This window comes from Chenopodium album, chromosome 5, assembly GCF_948465745.1.
Source record: "Chenopodium album chromosome 5, dcCheAlbu1.1, whole genome shotgun sequence".
Lineage (NCBI taxonomy): Eukaryota > Viridiplantae > Streptophyta > Magnoliopsida > Caryophyllales > Amaranthaceae > Chenopodium > Chenopodium album.
The window spans coordinates 5,075,274-5,094,957 of NC_137838.1; the positions used below are offsets into that span (position 1 = coordinate 5,075,274).

At 33.0% G+C, this 19,684-nt stretch overlaps 2 protein-coding genes across 2 annotated transcripts; both read right to left on the minus strand.

The window, feature by feature from the left end:
- Nucleotides 1–1,027: 1,027 nt before the first annotated feature.
- On the minus strand, nucleotides 1,028–5,527 carry LOC145631620 (calcineurin B-like protein 4). Its single transcript, XM_081683739.1, has 9 exons — nucleotides 5,345–5,527; nucleotides 2,829–2,989; nucleotides 2,408–2,490; nucleotides 2,234–2,293; nucleotides 1,970–2,078; nucleotides 1,825–1,877; nucleotides 1,637–1,717; nucleotides 1,444–1,556; nucleotides 1,028–1,335 (listed from the first exon to the last, which is right to left on the minus strand). The coding sequence occupies exons 2-9, from the start codon at nucleotides 2,905–2,907 to the stop codon at nucleotides 1,269–1,271; spliced, it is 645 nt and encodes a 214-aa protein (XP_081539865.1). The 5' UTR covers nucleotides 2,908–2,989; nucleotides 5,345–5,527; the 3' UTR covers nucleotides 1,028–1,268.
- A 4,549-nt stretch (nucleotides 5,528–10,076) lies between these two features.
- Nucleotides 10,077–14,870, minus strand: LOC145631619 (E3 ubiquitin-protein ligase SINAT3-like). The gene is made up of 3 exons (XM_081683738.1): nucleotides 14,142–14,870; nucleotides 11,271–11,657; nucleotides 10,077–10,969 (listed from the first exon to the last, which is right to left on the minus strand). Exons 1-3 carry the CDS (start codon nucleotides 14,367–14,369, stop codon nucleotides 10,607–10,609), a joined length of 978 nt encoding a protein of 325 aa, XP_081539864.1. The 5' UTR covers nucleotides 14,370–14,870; the 3' UTR covers nucleotides 10,077–10,606.
- Nucleotides 14,871–19,684: the final 4,814 nt, after the last annotated feature.

Below are 19,684 nucleotides of genomic sequence, written 5' to 3' on the forward strand. Positions count from 1 at the left end.
CAACTTCTTGTTGGAGAAAGAAAGGTCAAGGTCCTCAATGAACAAGATGATCTAGTTTCTAGAGGTCACCCACTCACCCTAATACTTCACTCTTCAACTTGCTTCTTGTGGAGGGATAGTGATTAGTGAATCTAGTGATGTTAAATTGGTTTGTTTCAACCACTTGCTTGGCTCTTTTCATCTTCAAACTAAAGTGTTACACCTATAGATGGCATTAGGTTTGAGTGGCTCAAAACACTGAACAACCCAACATGAAAAAAGTACGGCACAATCATAATGTAGGCACGAACACGACACATTACCATGTATGTCGAGCAATGGGGTAGGCATAGACTGTCTTTATTGGGGAGAAATACGACACAACACAACAAAAACAAGTTAAAATCAGTTAAATTTGGCTAAGTCCAACACGATGACACATGAGCTTTGGTCATGTATGGGCCACCTTTTGCAAATTTTAGCATGACACATAGCTTGTGGGTTAGGTCATGAGCTTAGCCTAGCTATCCCCAAAACGCATGATGTAGACATGGCCCAAACCAAACCACTGGCTTGATTCATATCATGCTTTTAGTAGACTAGAGTCTCATTGTTAAATTTTTAGAAGAGATGAATATGGTGCCTAAATAAAAAGGAGAGTCAATTTTACTTGCAAGCTTTGAATGAGATTTCATTGTAAATTTATGGTAGGAGTAACTCCTCTGATTTTTTTCATCTTTCTTTGATGAAAGACTAGTCACATGTGGACAATTAGGTGTTTTAACACTCATAAATCTATGAAAATAACTAATTTGATATGTACTTGATTTTTTTATTAACTCATAAGAGTTTCTCTTTGCACCCTAAGTTCCTAGCCTTACCCAAACCTATAATTTAATGTCATATTTGAATATGTTGTTTGTCCAATAAATTGTAATTGAGAATAAAACTTTGAGCTTTATTGACAATTAATTCAGTAGGTTACAGTTTTAGAAAGGCGGTTGATTTTAGTCTTTGCAACTAGTATTTGCCCATGAATGTAAACATATGAGCATTTCAAAAAGATGTTCACTATTGTAAATGTTGTATGATACTACACATACAAGAACAAATACAAGATGTTACATATTGATATATGTTCTGCTTGCACTTTTTTTTTTTTTTTTACCCACTACACAAGGGGTGAATTGGTGAAGCATTGGTGTTGCTTCACTGTGTGATCTGAACCCTGAAAACCATCTCATCTATTCGGGTTCTTCATATCAGCTCACCCTTACTCTTTTTTCTTTCTAAGGCACTTCTATGTCTTCAACTTCTGAGGTTAAAATGAAGCTTGGAAATGCTAATGTGATATCCCTGAAAAAAACATTGTAACGATAAATTTTTCTGCAAAGACTAATGGACCCTTTGGGATAAGTACTTCAGAAAATTCACAACAAAGTTTTTGAGGTAAAAAAAACATACTTCAAATATGGGAGTGTCATATTCTTAAGCAATGAAGGATAAGTCTTTACTAATTCACACCATTCTTCTCGATCTATCTTCCCATCACCTTTTAAATCTGCTTCAGTAAATGTCTGTGGAAACAATACACCAATATGTTAGTGTATAAACCACCGAGGGGAAAAAAAGCATGAAAAGGAATTTTGTTATATACCTTATCCACAATTGCCTCGACAGCATCATCTGAGAGGAACAACTCCGATTCATGCAACAAAGCCAGAACCATTTCCTTCAACTGTGTTCAAGTAAACGACAATGAGCTAATGGCATATGAAAAAAACTAGGGAATGGCTAACAATTGGTTATTCAGGTTCTCACTAATAAAAAGCTACAAGTACTCACCTCTTCACGCTCAATAAACCCAGTTTGTCTCAGATCATACAATTTGAAAGCAACTGCAGGCAGAAAGTATTTCCATTAATACAAAAGATTTTTTTCAGATAAAGATTGTTAAACGCGCTTACTTACAAATCATAGAGGTACATACATTCCATCTTATCCTTTACTGGTGAATTGGGGTGAAATACTGCCAGTGACCGAACAAATTCTCCAAAGTCAATGACACCATTGCGCTTCAAATCAAATAAGTCAAAGATCTGCAAAAGACCGAATGTAAGACATTGTTCAGGCCGACTTCAGGCTACACAAGAAAACCTTCCGAGTATATTTTGTTTTGATAGTGCTATAGGTTATATAGTAGAATTTGGCAACAAGAACGACCCAGAAAGAAAAACTGAATCTGCCTGCTCACCCTATCTGCAAAAAGATTCTCCTTTTTACTGTTCCTAAAGAGCGCAAGTTGGAACTCTTCCTGTCAATATACATACATGAAAAAATGAACGAATACAGCTGACATGGATTATGGAATAAACAGAAATAATATGACATAAAAAAAACTCCTATCAAGGTCCATAAATTTACTTACCTTATGAATTAGGCCGTCATCAATTATGGAGCTGCTCAATTTCTTGAATAACTCATACAAGGCCTCTACTTCACTCTCAGTGACTGCAGACAGTAAATAATCAAGGAATGTATAAGTACAAGGTACTCTGTATTAGTTATTACTCCATAGTATCTATACCTATTACGGAGTTTTAAGAACACAAGCCCATAGGGACAAAGACTATAAATATTTGTTCATTTGGTTTTATCTCTCATATTTCATCACCTTCCCCTTCCCTTCCTGAATTAAACATCTTTCTCTCAACCTTTTATTGAACAAATGTACATGGGGTCATAAGACTAGTTAGTATAAAGCTATAAACAACGATGCCATCACTGATATAGAAGCAAAACAAGTATTTATAGGGTATGCAGTACTTTGATAAATGATGAACACTCACAGGGTGTTACAGAGGCAAGGACGGCAGGATCCTCGTATCCAGGAACACGACCAACTTTCTTCGAATAGCAGCAGCCCATATATAGTAGCAAGAATACTTCACCGACTAGCTATTTCTTCAGTTTAGCAGGCTTATACCACTTGGGATAATCCAAATAAAATCTGCAATATTATTTAACAAGATTCTTAACATAAGTCTCATAAGGAGCTGCTGATAGGCAATTAGTGTATACAGAATACATCAAAGCTTTCTGCACATAGGAATACTAGCTATCGTTAAAGACAACCCATAACTAACAGGGTTACAGGAAGTCAGGAAACATGACAGACAATGCAAACATCAAGCTAAACAAATGTAATTGTGCATCTACAAAAACACAGCATGGAAAGTATTATCAGGAAATGAGAACCATCAGTGAATATTTAGTACGTGTAGCAGATGTCTAGGCAGCGATCATGATCTCACAGTACTTGTGCATGCTTCAAGACAAATAGGAGTGCACACACATACACGCACAACATAAAAGCTGATTTCAGATGAGTGAAGGCTTTCCACAACCAAGGGTATGGGATTCAGGGTGATGAATCATTAATAACATGTGTTCTAAGAACTACACATTATTATCTATTAGCTCAGCAAATTTGTAGCCACAATTAACTTCCTAATATCTCTGATTTATCTTCGATGGGCCTAAACACAGTAAAATATGCTTGTGTTGGAGGAGAGTCTGCTTAAGTAAATGAAAACAGATGCCCAGCTATTATTTATCAACTTTTACGTCTTGTTCACATTAGAGCAAAGTCTTTATGTGGGGTAATAAATTGTGACTTACAGAAAAGTAAAGAAAAATCTAAAGGTCATAATAGAAGAGGTCATTTCCAAATCCGTCTATGCACAAAGCACCTGCCTACAGGAAGATTTACACCGCAATGTTGCTATTATTGTATCCTGTATTAGACCATATTGTTCACATGAATTTGTATTGCCTAAAATAGCTTTACAGTGAAACAAAGAAAGCCTTAGAAAATCTCTTCACTGTGTGTATACTCTCTACTCCATACAATTATCACCCAAATAGAAGACTTATAATATCAACATTCAGACCACTGATTTAACTTTCTATACAGCCTTAAGATTGTGTCGGTTACACCAACGTGATCTGAAATATGCCTAAACTAAACATCTGAAATCAGAGAATATACTTGGCCAAGAATCATAAAGCCATCAGATTTTAAGAGGTGAACATTTGTAATTTGAACACTGTAATCTGAAATCAGAGAATACAGTACAAAAGTGACAATTCAAGGATCCTACACTCCTATGCCACAAGATGATCAAGGCAGCCTAACTAAGATAATTCTATAGTAAGCAAGATTTATACCTTCTTATTACGCCATTCACTCAATCTTTGTTAGGACTCTTATCGATGTCTACATATTACAATCAAACCACCTATATAAACACCAACATGAAGTTCACAAAACGAGAAAATGACAACTAATGTAACAATTCAATGAAGCACCAGTGAACTATCTTTAACTACAAAAGTCGATATTAATTATCGATGTAACATAGCTAACTCTACTCATTATCCCAACTGCCCTGATCTCAAAAGACACAGGGAAAAAGTTGAAAAACCAGGTAATGGTGGTTGAGATTTAATGCAACAAATGGACAAAATTGAACTACATTAAAATTTTAACAAGTTACTTTCATATCATAGAAAAATATACAATTGATAGTGAAAGGGCAGTTAACTAGCATAAGCAACAATACCATTGTTAACCCTTTAAACTTAATTTATTAAAGCTTACATAATCAATTCACCAAACACATTGATGTAGCCAAAAACAATGATCTCAATAGGGAAACCAGTTGCACATTTTAATTAATTAAAAAAAGTCAAAGGCTTTGAAGATTTTTTGAATAACCCTACAATTTTGATAATTGAAAGTACTTATTTCAGGCAATAATCAACAAAATTGTCAAAAATTTTAAAGGATATACAGGGTCGAGCGGTCGACTATGTGAATCAAGAATTTGTACAAAAGGGTTTATAAGTTTATAACATGATATTAAGTTATTAACTGACAAATAAAACCCAGAAGAAGAAAAAAAAAATTAATTAAAAATATCATTTGCATTTCATTTCCAATAAAAGAAAGTTGAACAAGTTAAACCCAAATATTTAAGGTTTTCATTTTTCAATAACTTCTTTTGCCAACATTGTTATTAATCAAATTAGTAATCATAAGATTAATAACAAACAAGAATTGATCAACATTTCATAATTCATACACTATATAATTTTAATAATTAGAGTGCAACTACATTTTTAGAAAGAAAATAATGCAACTTTATTTTCACCCATGCAAAACAAATTAGTTTCTTGAACAACATTGATTCATCAAATCGGCAAAAAAAATCAAACAACAACAAAGATTAAAGCTTTATAATTTTCTAAGACATTGAAATTAAAAAAAATAATAATAATCACATAATCTAAAAGTACTAACCTGGGAAAAATGAAAAGAAATTAAAATGCGCTTGATAACTTTCTATAAAAATTTCCCAAATTTGAAGCAAAAAATGATGTATTTTTGGGTAGTAGTTGTTGTAATTTGTAGCAGAAATGGAGAAGTGAGTCTGATAAAAAAGAATGGGTTTATTTTTATTTTATTTTTATTTTAAAATTTTGTGCAAATTGCGTGATGGGTTTTTTTAATCTAGCTGTTGGTGACAAGTTCTCGTCCCCTTTTATAGAAAATTCAAAATTCTATGGACTTTGAGTCTTTGAGTATAAAGTACCTTTGCTTTTGGTTCCTCCCCTATGTTTAGGGGCTGCCCTCTTTCAAAGTATTTGTCCCGTAGTCCGGTACCGGATCCAAAAAATTGTGAGGGTTGATTTACGGTCAGATTTTCTCTTTAACTAAAAAAAATTACTGATTTGTATTTATAGTTAGTCTCGAGATTAGTTATCTAGAGAATGTTCGAGTCATGTTTGGTGTTTAAATTTATTTATTTTTTTGACGGGAACTATAACTTATCTAAAGTTACGACAATTATTTTTGTATGTACAATACATGTTCATTCTCATAAGTTGTATATCTTTGTTTTTATAGACATGTAAATATGTAATTAGTGATGTAGACTAGCTATATACTACCTCTGTTAATTGTTATGTGCAATTTAAAGTAATATTTGTGATGTATAAAATATTCCAAAGTTGCACATAACATTTAACGTAGGTACACTAGTATTATTCTCCGGTAATATTTATTTTGTGTTTCAAATTCTATCACCTCATTAACACCAAATAATAATACAAAACAAACTCACAAGCGACTACTTATACACAATATTCGTAGATGAATTATTGAGTATATGTACATGTCAAAAATTGAAAGAAAGCATACTAATTATACAAAATTTCCACAAACATCAATTGTTAGTTGAGAAATTTTGGAATATTCAACCCTCAAATATTGACAAATTGCCGTTCTTTAGGTTCTAGCTTAGCCTCTTAGTTAGCACTTAGCAGCTATCGTAATCTTGTAGTTTGGTGAAAGTGATTCACTTGTATTAAATAAGTGTAACATGAATACTATAAGAGTATAAGATATCCTACACCAACGAGGCAACGAACCTTATGAGCTTGAGTAAGGGTCAAGCTCTTAACACTTGCCACGGCTCATGGACCTTACCATCTTGGGACAAATGTCAAACTACTACGTTTATTGTCCCACCATTGTGGTGTGTCTTAATTAGGGCTTTAGACATTTATGCATACTTGTATGTAACGTGTAATTTTAAGTATGATCCGATTCAAACTTGATCTGAAATTTTATAAGATAAGAAAAATTATATCCGATTCAAATTGAGTTGATCATATTTCGTATTATGATTGTAATATCTTCACTATAACTATTTGATATGAAACTTAACCTAAGCTAGCTCATATCAATTACGGTAGGAAATATTGAAATTGGCTATACTTCATGCACATTACTCATATATATATATATATATATATATATATATATATATATATATATATATATATATATATATATTTGTAAGCTATTTGTTTCTTAAAAAAATGAATATATACACATTGCTTTGACTTTGTCTGTTATTCATAGAAATACCAAGTATTGCAATTGTAATTTTTATTGATAGATAGTCCAAAAACATTAATGATCAAATTTGTGTGTTTGGGAATTGTTTGTAACAATATACAGTTGAAGATAGAGTGTAACAATAATATAATATCAACTCGAGATTTGAATAAATTTAAAGTTATTACCTAAACCATTTGCCTGAATCACCGGCTACAACGTAACAACATAACCCCAATCTTATCAAGGCTTTGTTTGTTTAGTAAAGGAAAGAAAGGGGGAAAAAGGAAAGAAAGGAAGAGAAAGAAAAGGGAAAAAACTACTCTACGTAGTAATCCGTATATCATATAATGTTTGGGTTGATATTAGATTATAAGTAAATGAAGGGAAATGAGATCAAGAGGAAGAATCTATTATGAGTACTTGTTATGAGATTAGTAAAGGAAGTAAAATGGAAGGGAGACTAATTTTAAGCTTGATAGATATAATTTTTTTTCTTTCCTCTAATTTTTTTGTGAGGAAAAGAAAGAAAAGAATTTGTAAAAGGAGCTTTCTTTTCATTTCTTATCAAATTCCGTTTAATTTTTAAAACCAAACATAAAGAAGCTATAACTTTCCTTTCCTTTCTTTTCTTTTCCTTTCATTTCCTCCTAATTAAAAAGGGCCTAAGTAATCTAATTTCTTTCTTTATTTATTTATTTTATTTTATTTTCTTGGTCAGAAACCAGTTCATCACGATGAAATAAAAAGTTTGTCGCAAAACACGGACTAAATTATTCAAATGGGTGTAAAGGAATTGGTTTATTATTCTTAATCATTTATTCAAGTTGGGCCATGCATGCAAATCAAGAAATTATTGCTAAAACAATCTGATTGATTACTAATTTACTATGCTTTGTTCATTGTTTATTTCTCTATTGAAATTGAAATGTTTAGTAACTGTTACAATGTTGCATTTTGAGAAGACAGGATAAAAATGGCCAAGATCCAAGGCCAACAATCATTGAAGAATCCAACTACTTCCTACCAAAAATTTCACACTTCTCAATAAGTTAATGGCACTATAAACTAGAAATTATTCCAACATTTTTGGCCGATCTAATATTCTGATAATATTGCATCGTGTCTATTTCCCGGAAACTATGCTTCGAGTCGTACTTACGTGACTTAAACTGTTAAACATAATAATGTATGTTTTGTGTCCAATCCTACATGTAACCGTGTTATGTCATGTACTCGTAATTATGTTGTGCAGTGTTTGTTTGCTTAGGTAAGTCGAATTTGACATAAGTAGCATGTTTTGTGTTGTGTCTTCTCGCGCTTTTGATCCAAACCCAACCCATGATACGCTTTTGCAATAGTGAAGGCATACATGGTTCATTCTCTAATAACCTTGTGTCGTATTGTTCTTTTTGTGTTACTACGGCCTAAGTCAACCCAAGTTCATCTTACACTTCGAATCAATATTAAAAGTTGCATATAACTGTGAGATATCTTAAGTAAGATATACATACATCTTTGTTATTCTCCCTTGTCCCAAGAGTCTATGTCATACTATCATATTAATTATGTGTGTATGATGTAACTGGTTACCAAATATATAAGTTATCTTGTTGCTAAACAACATCTAATTGCCCCAATTTGTTTAAATAGTTTAAATAATTAATAAATTCTATTTCCAAGCAATTTTGCAAATCATATCAAGGATTACAGAAAGTGACGTTATGAGTGATTTTTTTAAACAACAATACGATATTATTCTAGATTTTTTTTTTTTTTTAATATATTATTCTAGATTATTTCTATAAACAATTAATCAAACAAAAAATTATATAGCTTAATTATGTGTCGTAGTGGACTAATAATCTAAATGTGTTGATCATCAAATATAAAATTAAGAACAATGGGTGTTTCAATTCTGCAAGGTAAGTTTGATTTAGTTCGACATAATAAAAATGTAATTTTTTTTTTTTAAAATACGATCATGATTCATGAGTTCATGAGTCATGACTAGGTACGTACATGGTACAAACATGCTTTTTTTTTTTTTACCCCAAAACTTGTTAATTTCTTGTCTCCTAATACAGTAAATATTACTTTATTATTTTTTCTATAGAAAAGCAATACAAGTAGTTTAGGGTCTGTTCTCATACGTTGAAATTCATTTCAGTTCAGCTGAGTTCAGTCAATGAGAACAGACCCTTAGTTTGGACAAAAGTTGAAAGAGTCTTTCAAAAAAAAAAAAAAAGTTTACAGAAAGAGAAATTTAGTCCGGCTTTGTTCATTAAAGGTGGATTAAAAAAAGGATTAGTGTATTATTTATTAATTTATTTTGTTTAAAATCATGTGGCGAGGGAAAGTGAGTATAGAGCATTTTTTTCAACATCTTGATTATGTGCATCTACATCTTTATGCCTAAAAAATAAAGTATTGATTTATTGGACAAGACTCAAAAATGAGAATTTAAGAGTCTATATATAACAGGTTGCCAAATCAAATTCCTCCATTATTATTTGTAATTTGGATATAGTATTTCACTCATATTCAATACGTAGTATATAATATGCAAAAGCTTGTTGAAATTTGAATAAAATAAACAATGAATTAAATTAGAAAATTGATAGACTTCATTCACAAACATAATTATCTTTTTTTGAGGGGATACGAATATAATTATCTTGGAACAAATATTATAATAAGGTTTCGTATTTGACTCTGATGTGTTGTATTTTTTGCTAAGTCATTAAATTTGATGTTTGGATTTGTATAATTTTTATGGATAATAATAATATGCTTAAGATTGCGAGTTTAAGTATGTATTGGTACATTGGTACAAAAACACCTAGTGACATTTAAGTATTGAACTACAAGTCTACAAGTATAATTTTTTACTCTGTAAAATTTTTATTTTTGATAAATTAAACAAGTTAAGTGAGTTTCCAAAGTCAATTTATTTTTGATGTCTTCTTCTAGTAAAGTCAGCAAACAAGATTAAGCCCAAATTCAAAACAGGGTCCGTGAAATATTGTCAATACTTTGAATTTTCAAAAAGAAACCAAATCATGAGAATCAAGGGGATGTGCCACTTTTCCAACAACCTTGCATCATTTTGCAATCTCAACAGTAGATACCTCAGACCTCAGTCCGTATATCTTCGCTGTAAAATAATTTATTCTCTCGAGAGGAGGGTTACCTAATATATACGGAGTACTACGGAGTACGGGAGTAGTATTTAGTCGGAATATCAGTATATACTCCGTAACTAATACCATTTAAGGCTATCCTAGTTAATCTATGTGATAAACAAATTTAAGTTATCATAGAGTAAAACCGCTACTTCAAGTAGCAGTTTTACCCATTTTCACCGCAATAATTACACTTTAATCTCCATAAACAAGTTTTGTTTATCACGGAGATAGACTAGGATTTATCAACACTAAGGTTCCAAGGCAAAAGTAAGTATGAAACTGAGGTTAGAAATAGCACAGAAGCAGAAAACTTCAATTCAAAGCCATCCCAAAATGTCTCCATCCAATTACACCAACACAGAGAAAAATGAGATAGCATGAAAGTGCAAAAAAAAAAAAAAAAAAAAAAAATGAAAACCCACCAAAGTAATCCCCCCCAAAACATCCCTCTATAAACACAAGATCGAATCGTTTAGCTACTCATATTTGGTATGCAGGGAGCAGCATCAGATTTTTCCTGCTCCTTCCATATCCTCCCAGTTACCCTCAGCTTCAACTCCTTTTTGTCTCCACCGGAAAAGAAAAGTGCCATATTCCGTTGGATGATAAGACCATCATGGCTATCTCTAACCTTACGGTGACTGTCTCGAATACTACGAGGGGTTCCTTCCCACGTAAGTTTCCTCCCATTTCCCCCAACCTCGAGGCTGTAACTGTAGTTTTGAGCCTCATTTTCATCGCCCATGAAACGTAGGAATGCCATGTACACTGGAGCATTGTGTAGTTGGAAAGCCTCAAAATGGAGGCAGAAGTATTGACCCAAGTAATTGAAAACCTGACAAAATGACAGACAAGAATACAAAATTCAACGTACACCCTAATTGGTAAATGAAGCTATACGTTTCTCTGATGCCAAGTACTCATCAACACAAACAAATGAAATAAAATATACACGTAAAAAATAATCATGAAAGGGAGGCAAGGAAAACACGAGCAAACAAGAAAAAAGAAGGCTAAGAGGCCATGAGGTTGGAACTATCACGAACAATATGATCGAATATGTCATAGATAAACCACATAATCATTCAAGATAAATTAGACTACGCTCAAAATATACAAGAGAGACTATTACTAACCGTCAACATCCACGTAGCATTCTCCACTTCCCGGGGATTGGATTTAACATAGCGATGATTGAATGTATTACCAGAGTGCATGTCCACCTTGTGATCATCCCTAAGATGGGTCACCAAGCGGGGGATATCACCAACAATAGAGCACTCGGATCCTGCATAAGGACAGTTGTATGGTCTAAAATTGCACACTGTCTCATGTTTCAGCTTGCTATAATAAGGAAATATTTCTGGACAACCCAAACTGTAATATCTACAAGGAAGTTCAAGTGACTCTGCCACCTTCTCCAGAGCTAAGCACCTAATATCACCGAGCTCCTGTCTACAAGTTGGGCATCGGTTGTGCACTCTTCCTTTACATGTGGAGCACAATGTATGCCCATTATGGCACTGCATTTACAACCAAAACCCATATCAGTCAACTATGCAAGCTTAAAATCGTAAAATGGAAGGTTTGACATGTTTCACTCAATTGCGGACAATAATCACCCCAGATGTGATTCAAAGTATTTAAGAGCTCTACTAATCAAAATTCATAAAACAAATCAGAAAAAATTCCAGCCCCGCACCACTTTGTAACGAGCCCTCTCTAAATAAGGATAGTTCTATGAAAACTATAGCCAGGACCTCAATTGGAGAGAAGCCACATATGTATTTATCTAAACATTAAAGGCATTAAACAGTACAAGCTGAGGATAGAGAGGCACACACATTGCAAAAAATCGCCCTCTTGTCCTATCTATCACATTAAAACAAAAGGATGAACTTATAAATAGATGCGGGACCAGCCTGCAAGTCGTAATATGATCCCACTTCTATACTGATTAACTCAGTACACATTAGCCAATTATAATAATCTGCATATAAAGGCATGAAAGGTATTAAGTTGATATCTGAAAATTTACACTTCTTGAGTCATTAATGTTGCATGTTCTAGAATTTAATAGATTATTTATTACTTGGATCTTTCGTTATTTTGGTTAACTATCTAGCGCTACAATAAGGAATTTGCATTTTCTTCTAGCTATTGTTAGGGACAGTGGATAGATTTTGCTAAAAGAATAACAGTGGAAAATGGAAAGAAATAATCAAGCAAATGCGAATTATAAGTACTGTACATTCAAAGAATCATTTGATGCACTCAAGTCTCTCCAGATCATAAGCTTTTAAGTTTTAACAAATTAATTAAGGGCACACATAGCATGCAGTAAATTTCTGGTCATTAAACTCACATTTAACACAATTCCCCGGTTAAATTTTTCCTAAGGCTGCAATTCATCTCTTTAGCATACTATTTATTGAATCGAAAATAGGTTTGTTTGTCCTTCAAAAGCTAAAGCTCCAAGAATTGAAGTATAACTAAACAACTATTTCTTCCTCCATCCAAATTTCATCTTAAGTATTTCATCAACACAAACCTTTTGAATGGTTCCAAATGCATAATGGCCACAAGCTATCAGCCTGCAAAAATGAAAAATACTTCACAACAATGTTTTTTCTACAATAATGGACTGATCCTTCTATCTTCATGTCCAGGTACAAATCAACTCAATATGACCTTGCATCCAAATTCCCCAATAAGGTTATTCTGATAGCACAAAGTGGCTTAAGTTCATAAAGAGATTTGACAGCTTAATAAATGCTATCAACCACTTGGTACTAAAATCTAAAACGAAGGTAACAAAAAATTGAGTTTGTGTTATACTTCGTAAATTATCCTTAGTAAACACTTTGAGTTCATTAGATGTACTCTTTCTCATGAATATACTTTTCTTCCTTAATTTTTAATACTACCAAGAGAGACAGTAATAAGAGGCATCGAAATCCATTAAAGACACCCGACTCCTACTAGGTAGAGGAGATGCATTAGTGCATTACCATGAACATTTACATGGAACATCTTGGGTAGATTGCATAAGTAGTTTTTAGATTGTATTCCTCATTGAGTTAAAGTTTAATGCTTCCAATAAAATACATCAGTATAGAAACCATAATCATGCACGAGAGTCATAATGCAATTAGAGGCCACACTTAGAGAGAAGCAAAACAAACATAGACAGTAGACTCCTTGGCCTATAATACAATCCACGACTCTCAGCGTTTAACCTCTTTAAATCCCAAAATAGTAAGCTCACTTTTCCATAGCTTGCAATTAACAATCATTTAGTTGTAGGTGCTATGATAAATGCATTAATAATTTCTGGACCAAACTAACATGTGATAACAATCAATTATGTAGTACTCCGTATCAAGAGAGTTATACACAGCTAAAAAGATTTGCCTCACATCAAATATTTGCTTAATCAAACAAGATCGAGCTAAATCAGACAATTATTATTGAATCAACCAACAAATCCATAAAAGTGGCTACATAATTGTGGTGGTACTCAAGCTTTAATTAATTCACATCATAACATTTAAATAACCCACATTACATAAATTCACACAACGAGATCAAACCCGAATACCCGAAAATATTTATTCATGCTTTGATTGATTCACATCATATCTTTTAAACAACCTACATTATACAAAATCAAACAATTATTTAAGCTCATCAATCAAATAAAGCTAGCTAATCCACCAAATTTCAATCACATTTCCTTTAATCATACACAAAAAAAAACCCAATAATTGCTCAATATTATATCAAAATTACTACAAATTTCACACCAAAAAAACAAAAACCCAATCAAGAAAAGAAAACCTAGTCCAATCAAACCCAATAAATAATAATTTCAACAAAAAAAAAAAACCTTTAACAGCTAAGCCATATACAAATTCATTCCCATTACCGCCATTTATAATCATCATCTAACAAACCCGAATGCAATCAAATTACAAATATCAAGATAAAAATGATAGATTAAAAACCTGATGAATTGGCGGATACATAGAATTGGTACAAACAGGACATTCAAGCAATTCATGAACGCTAGTTGCCGGCGTAATTGCCGTGGGGATCACATTACTCCTTTGTTTGACGGGAATTTGGTGGTGATGGTGGTTGTTGTGGTTGGTATGGTGGTTGTCAAGATGAGAGATCTCTTCTTCCTCCAAACCATCTACTGAAGATACACACTCAATACTATCAATATCCATTTTAATTTCAATCAAAATTAATCAATTTACAATACCCACAAATCGAATTGAAAACCCCAATTTTCAGAATCTCAAAATATGTTGTAATTTGAATTTAATTCTTAACCCAATTTTCTCTCTCTACAAAATTTCACAAACCCTATTCTTCTCTGTTTCTTGCTCAAATTTAGAGAGAAATGAAAATTCAAACACTAAAAAAATTGAAAAGAGAGAATTAAAGGAGGAAAGATGGATTGATCAATTCCAAAAGAATCAAAATTTAATCTTCCCTCACAATAAAAGGAGAGTTCTTTTCTTCTTCATTCACTCTTTCTCTCTCTAGATTTTTTTCTCTCTCTAAAATTTCTCTCTCTTTGTTTTAGAGAGAGAAATTTAAGGATAATCGTCCATTTTCAAAAATGGGTTTTTAACTGATTATGATCCAACGGACAAAAAAGTTAGCAATTTTTAGAATTTGTTTTAAGGATTTTTGGAATTTTAAAGAATTAATTAAATTTTTTGAGAATGTGGAGAAGTTGTAGGAAGATGAGTGGATGATGTGCACGTTAATTGTGGGGGCTTTACAATAATAATGTGATGTCGAATTACAACTTTACAAGTTGGAGTATAATTGTGTCACATTGCTTTGCTTTTAGATATCTTAGTATCTTACCTAAGTTTAGTAGTGTTTGTTTGAGTTGATTAGTTTGTTTTGGTTTTTACATGATTGTTTTTAATTGGTTGCTTGCCTTTCACAATTGGTTCCTCTTAAGGATTTATAGTGGATTACTTTTTGTTGTGGTAAAAAAATTAAAATGATTGGAATCTTAACCTAATCTTGTTGAGAAAGAAAAGGTGCATTGTATCATGTATTGAACTTGAAGGATTGATCTGTTAATGATTTGCTTGAGAGTTGTCAACTATGTAATGAGTAACAAATTACAATCATCCATCTATTTGTTTGAAATTGGCTCATGATCCAATTTGTTGATAAGATGAAGATTTAAAATGGAATCATAAAATGTGCTATCTAAATTTAGGCTTTTTGTCGTTGATTTAATCTGTACTCCGTAATTATATCACTAATCTAACATATTCTAGTTTATGTATGTTTGTTACAAACTTACAAAATTTATATATACGGTTGAAATACACAAGTGTCAAATTACTTTACTTAGATTTTGTCTTTCATCAATTTGTATATATGGTTAAAAACTTGAAATACATAAGCACCAAATTACTTTTCTTAGATTTTGTCTTTCATCAATTATGGCAAATTGATGTACTAGTAATACTTAGAGAAAAGGCTCATTTATTATTGTATTCATGATAAAGAATTTAGATCCGCTATTAATAAGAATCATAATTCTTTCACTACTACTTGAAGTAAAAATGCGGTTAGTAGCTTATATATCGTAATAAAATGGATCTATATAGATGCTATACTCAATACCGAATTATTTTTCTTAGATATCGTCTTTCATCAATTATAACAATTTGATGTACTAGTACTTAGATTCTTAGAAGAAGGGTTCATCATAAACTTTGCAATCAACCCATATCGTCATCCACATTAAATGCGAGGTAGGTATAACTTAAGTATGTTTTTTTTTCCTCCATATCAACAAATCCAAATTACTATATGATGAAAATGGCAGCGACAATTCATCTGCAACTACCAGTGGTTGTCTACATCCATCAACAATAGCAAATTAGCAACTATAAACAAGGTCACCAAGTCCAAGTTAATTATAGCACTACCTTTGTCCTTTGTTAACTATAAACAAGGTCACCAAGTCCAACTATAATAGGAGGTATACTAATTATAATTTATGAAATTTTAACTATATTTTCAATTATGTTGATCTTACTATTTTAGCTTCGTATTTCAGGTCATATAATATTGTTTCGACCTTTATATGACCATTATTCGGCTACGTGAAAGTCCGTGAGAGCTTATAGCCAATACATGAGGTGTGTATAAAAAACGGGTAAATTGGATGCTTAAAGGCAAATTAGATGGTTCTACCCATCCAATTGGACTCCTGGAGGATATTAGAGTCTGTGGTTATCATCTCGGCAATTTTTATTTTCGGGCCAAAAAAGTCAAAAATTTCCAAAATTGAAGGCTATTATTATTCACGCTTTTTGGGAAGTTTTAGAGGTTTCGGAACTCGATGTCGAAAAGTCTTGAGATACTAGGGGATACATTCAGGGGTCATATAATGTCATTTGGAACCATATATAATCATTATATATTGTCATAAATGTCCGTGGTAGGCTTAAGTTCATGAAATTGGTACAAGTTGTAAACGGCTATATTGGATGCTTAAAGACAAATTGGATGATTTCACCAACCCAATTAGACTCCTGGAGGGTATTAGGATCCATGGTTATCATCTCAATAATTTTTATTTTTGGGCCAAAAAAAAGTCAAAATTTTCAAAAATTAAAGGCTTATATTCATGCTTTTTGGGCAATTTGGTGGTTTCGGAACTCGATGTCGAAAAGTCTTGAGATGCTAGGGGATACATTCAGGGGTCATATAATGTCATTTGGAACCATATATTATCATTATATATTGTCATAAATGTCCGTGGTAGGCTTGAGTTCATGAAATTGGTGCAAGTTGTAAACGGCTATATTGGATGGTTTCACTAACCCAATTAGACTACCGGAGGGTATTAGGATCCATGGTTATCATCTCGATAATTTTTATTTCTGGGCCAAAAAAGTCAAAATTTTCCAAAATTGAAGGCTTATATTCATGTTTTTTGGGCAATTTTGGTGGTTTCGGGACCTAGTGTCAAAAAGTCTTGAGATACTAGGCTATACAACCCGGGGTCATATATTGTCGTTTGGAATCATATATGATCATTATATGTTGTCATAAATGTCTGTGGTAGGCTTAAGTTTATGAAATCGGTGCAAGTTGTAAACGACTAAATTGGATACTTTTAGGCAAATTAGATGGTTTCACCCACCCAATTAGACTCCTAGAGGGTATTAGGGTCCATGGTTATCATCTCGGTATTTTTTTTTGGGCAAAAAAGAAAAATCAAAATTTTGCAAAATTGAAGGCTATTTATTCACGCTTTTTGGGCAATTTTGTAGGTTTTGGGACCTAGTGTCGTAAAGTCTTGAGATACTAGGGGATACATCGCGGGGTCATATAATGTCGTTTGGAACCATATATGATCATTATACGTAGTGTGTTGTCATAAATGTCTGTGGTAGACATGAGTTTATGAAATCGGTGCAAGTTGCATTCTGAACGGCTAAATTGGATGTTTAAAGGTAAAGTGAATGGTTTCACCCACCCAATTGGACTCCCGGAGGGTATTAGGTTCCATGGTTATCAACTCGACAATTTTGTTTCCGGGCAAAAAAAAGTCCAGAATTATCCAAAATTAAAGGCTATAATACACGATTTCGGGTCAATTTGTGACATTTTTTCAATAATAAATTGAATGCGTGGGTGACTCCTGGGGTCATAAGGTGATTTAAAACCATAAGACACCTATAAATATGTCTATAAAGTATCAAGAATGCGTTTTGGCTCTATTTTGAAATTCATAAAATTTTGAAATATAAGTTGATAAAGGGTGAAATTGTGAGATTGTTTAACTTCCTATAAATGCTTGTTGATAATTTTACATAATTTACAAGTAGAGGTGGTTATTGGACAGGGTAGTCCAATGATAATAGGGTAAGGGCCAAGCTTATAGGGCTTTTAATAGACATGGCTATTAATGGACAGGGCCCTTATTGGGTAGGGTGGCCAACATGTTTTTCCAATTTAGTTGATAAAGAAAATACATAATGTAAAAATAATTGTATAGATTAATTTGTATTCATATGTATTTAATAATGGCTTTGTCCAATATTTATTTTAATTGATATTTTGTTGGTCCGTCCATTATCGACCCGCGACCCGCATTGGCCCGACCCTATATTGACCCTATAAAATGTGACCCTCTTTGACCCTGACCCGCAACCGACCCGCACCCGACCCACCCAATAACCAGGTCTATTTACAAGTATAGAAATTGTATGATTTTAAATTTACAAAATTATATTGTACCCCTCTATCTACTCCTTTCACCCGCACCACTACCAAACCATTATTATGTTGATTATTTTATCAATTTTGGGTTCACTATTAATCTATTGGGAAATTCTCTTTGGTACTCACATGTTTTTTATTTTTCTCTTTGGTAAACATTAAAATTTTCAATTATCTTTGGTAATCATGAATTATTAATATATATTAGTCATAATATTATTGATATACTTTAATTAAAATATTTAACTAGGGTTAGATTTATTATTATTTTAGTAATTAAATTATTTTAAAAATATTTTTCTTAAAAAAAAACCCACAAATCATTCCTTAACGACCAGCCACCCCCTGCCCACCACGCGAGCCCAGACCACACCCCGGCGCTAGCGAGGCTAGTCCCCTCCTCGCCGGCGCCGCGCTGCTCCACCCCCGATCGCGTCTCCCTTCCCCTTCCCTCCCCCACGAAACCCTTAAAACCCTCATTCAGTTTTGCTGAAATTGAGCAATTGGGTGTTGATTCTTGAATCTTGATGGAAAGGATGAACGCTCAATCTGAAAACCCATTTGGAACTTATTTCGAACTCGGATCGCAAACCATAAAATCTTTAGAAAATTCTTGAAAATCGTTCATTTGGGAATCTTTAAATTCTTCAATAAGGGTCGTAGTTCAACCATAACATCTTGAGGGTGAATTTCAGTTGGATCTTCTTCCCCCAATCCAAACCCCAGAAGATGAATTGGCCCAAATAAGGGTTTCTTCTATTTGGGTAAATTCGTCGAATTTGCAATTAGAGGAGAAAGAATGGGGTTTGGAAGTCGTGAACTGGTGGGGACGCTAGGCCGGGGTCACCGGTGGGGGAAGGCAGGCGCCGGCGACGGGAGGGCGCTGACTGGTCGTTAATGAGGGGCTGGCAGCCTGGTGGCTCGGTCGCCGCTAGTATGGCAGGGGGAGGGGGCTCCGGCAGGAGAGGAAAAAGGAAAAGTTTTTTTTTGTTTTTTTATTCCTTTATTTTTCTTTTAAATAATAAAATAAACCATGGTTAATAAATTATTAAAATGATTAACTAATGTCACCATTGAATTTATAGCAATAATACATGAGTACCAATGACAATAAATTTTTTTGATGTTTACCAAAGAAAAAATTAAAAAACTGATAGTTTCATTCTTTGCACCTGTTTTTCTCATCAATTAACCTATACTAAAAGCGAGCCTAAAGTGACACTTGTCACGATGTTGTAAAAAATTTTCCCGCCTTTTCTTCTTTCCTTTT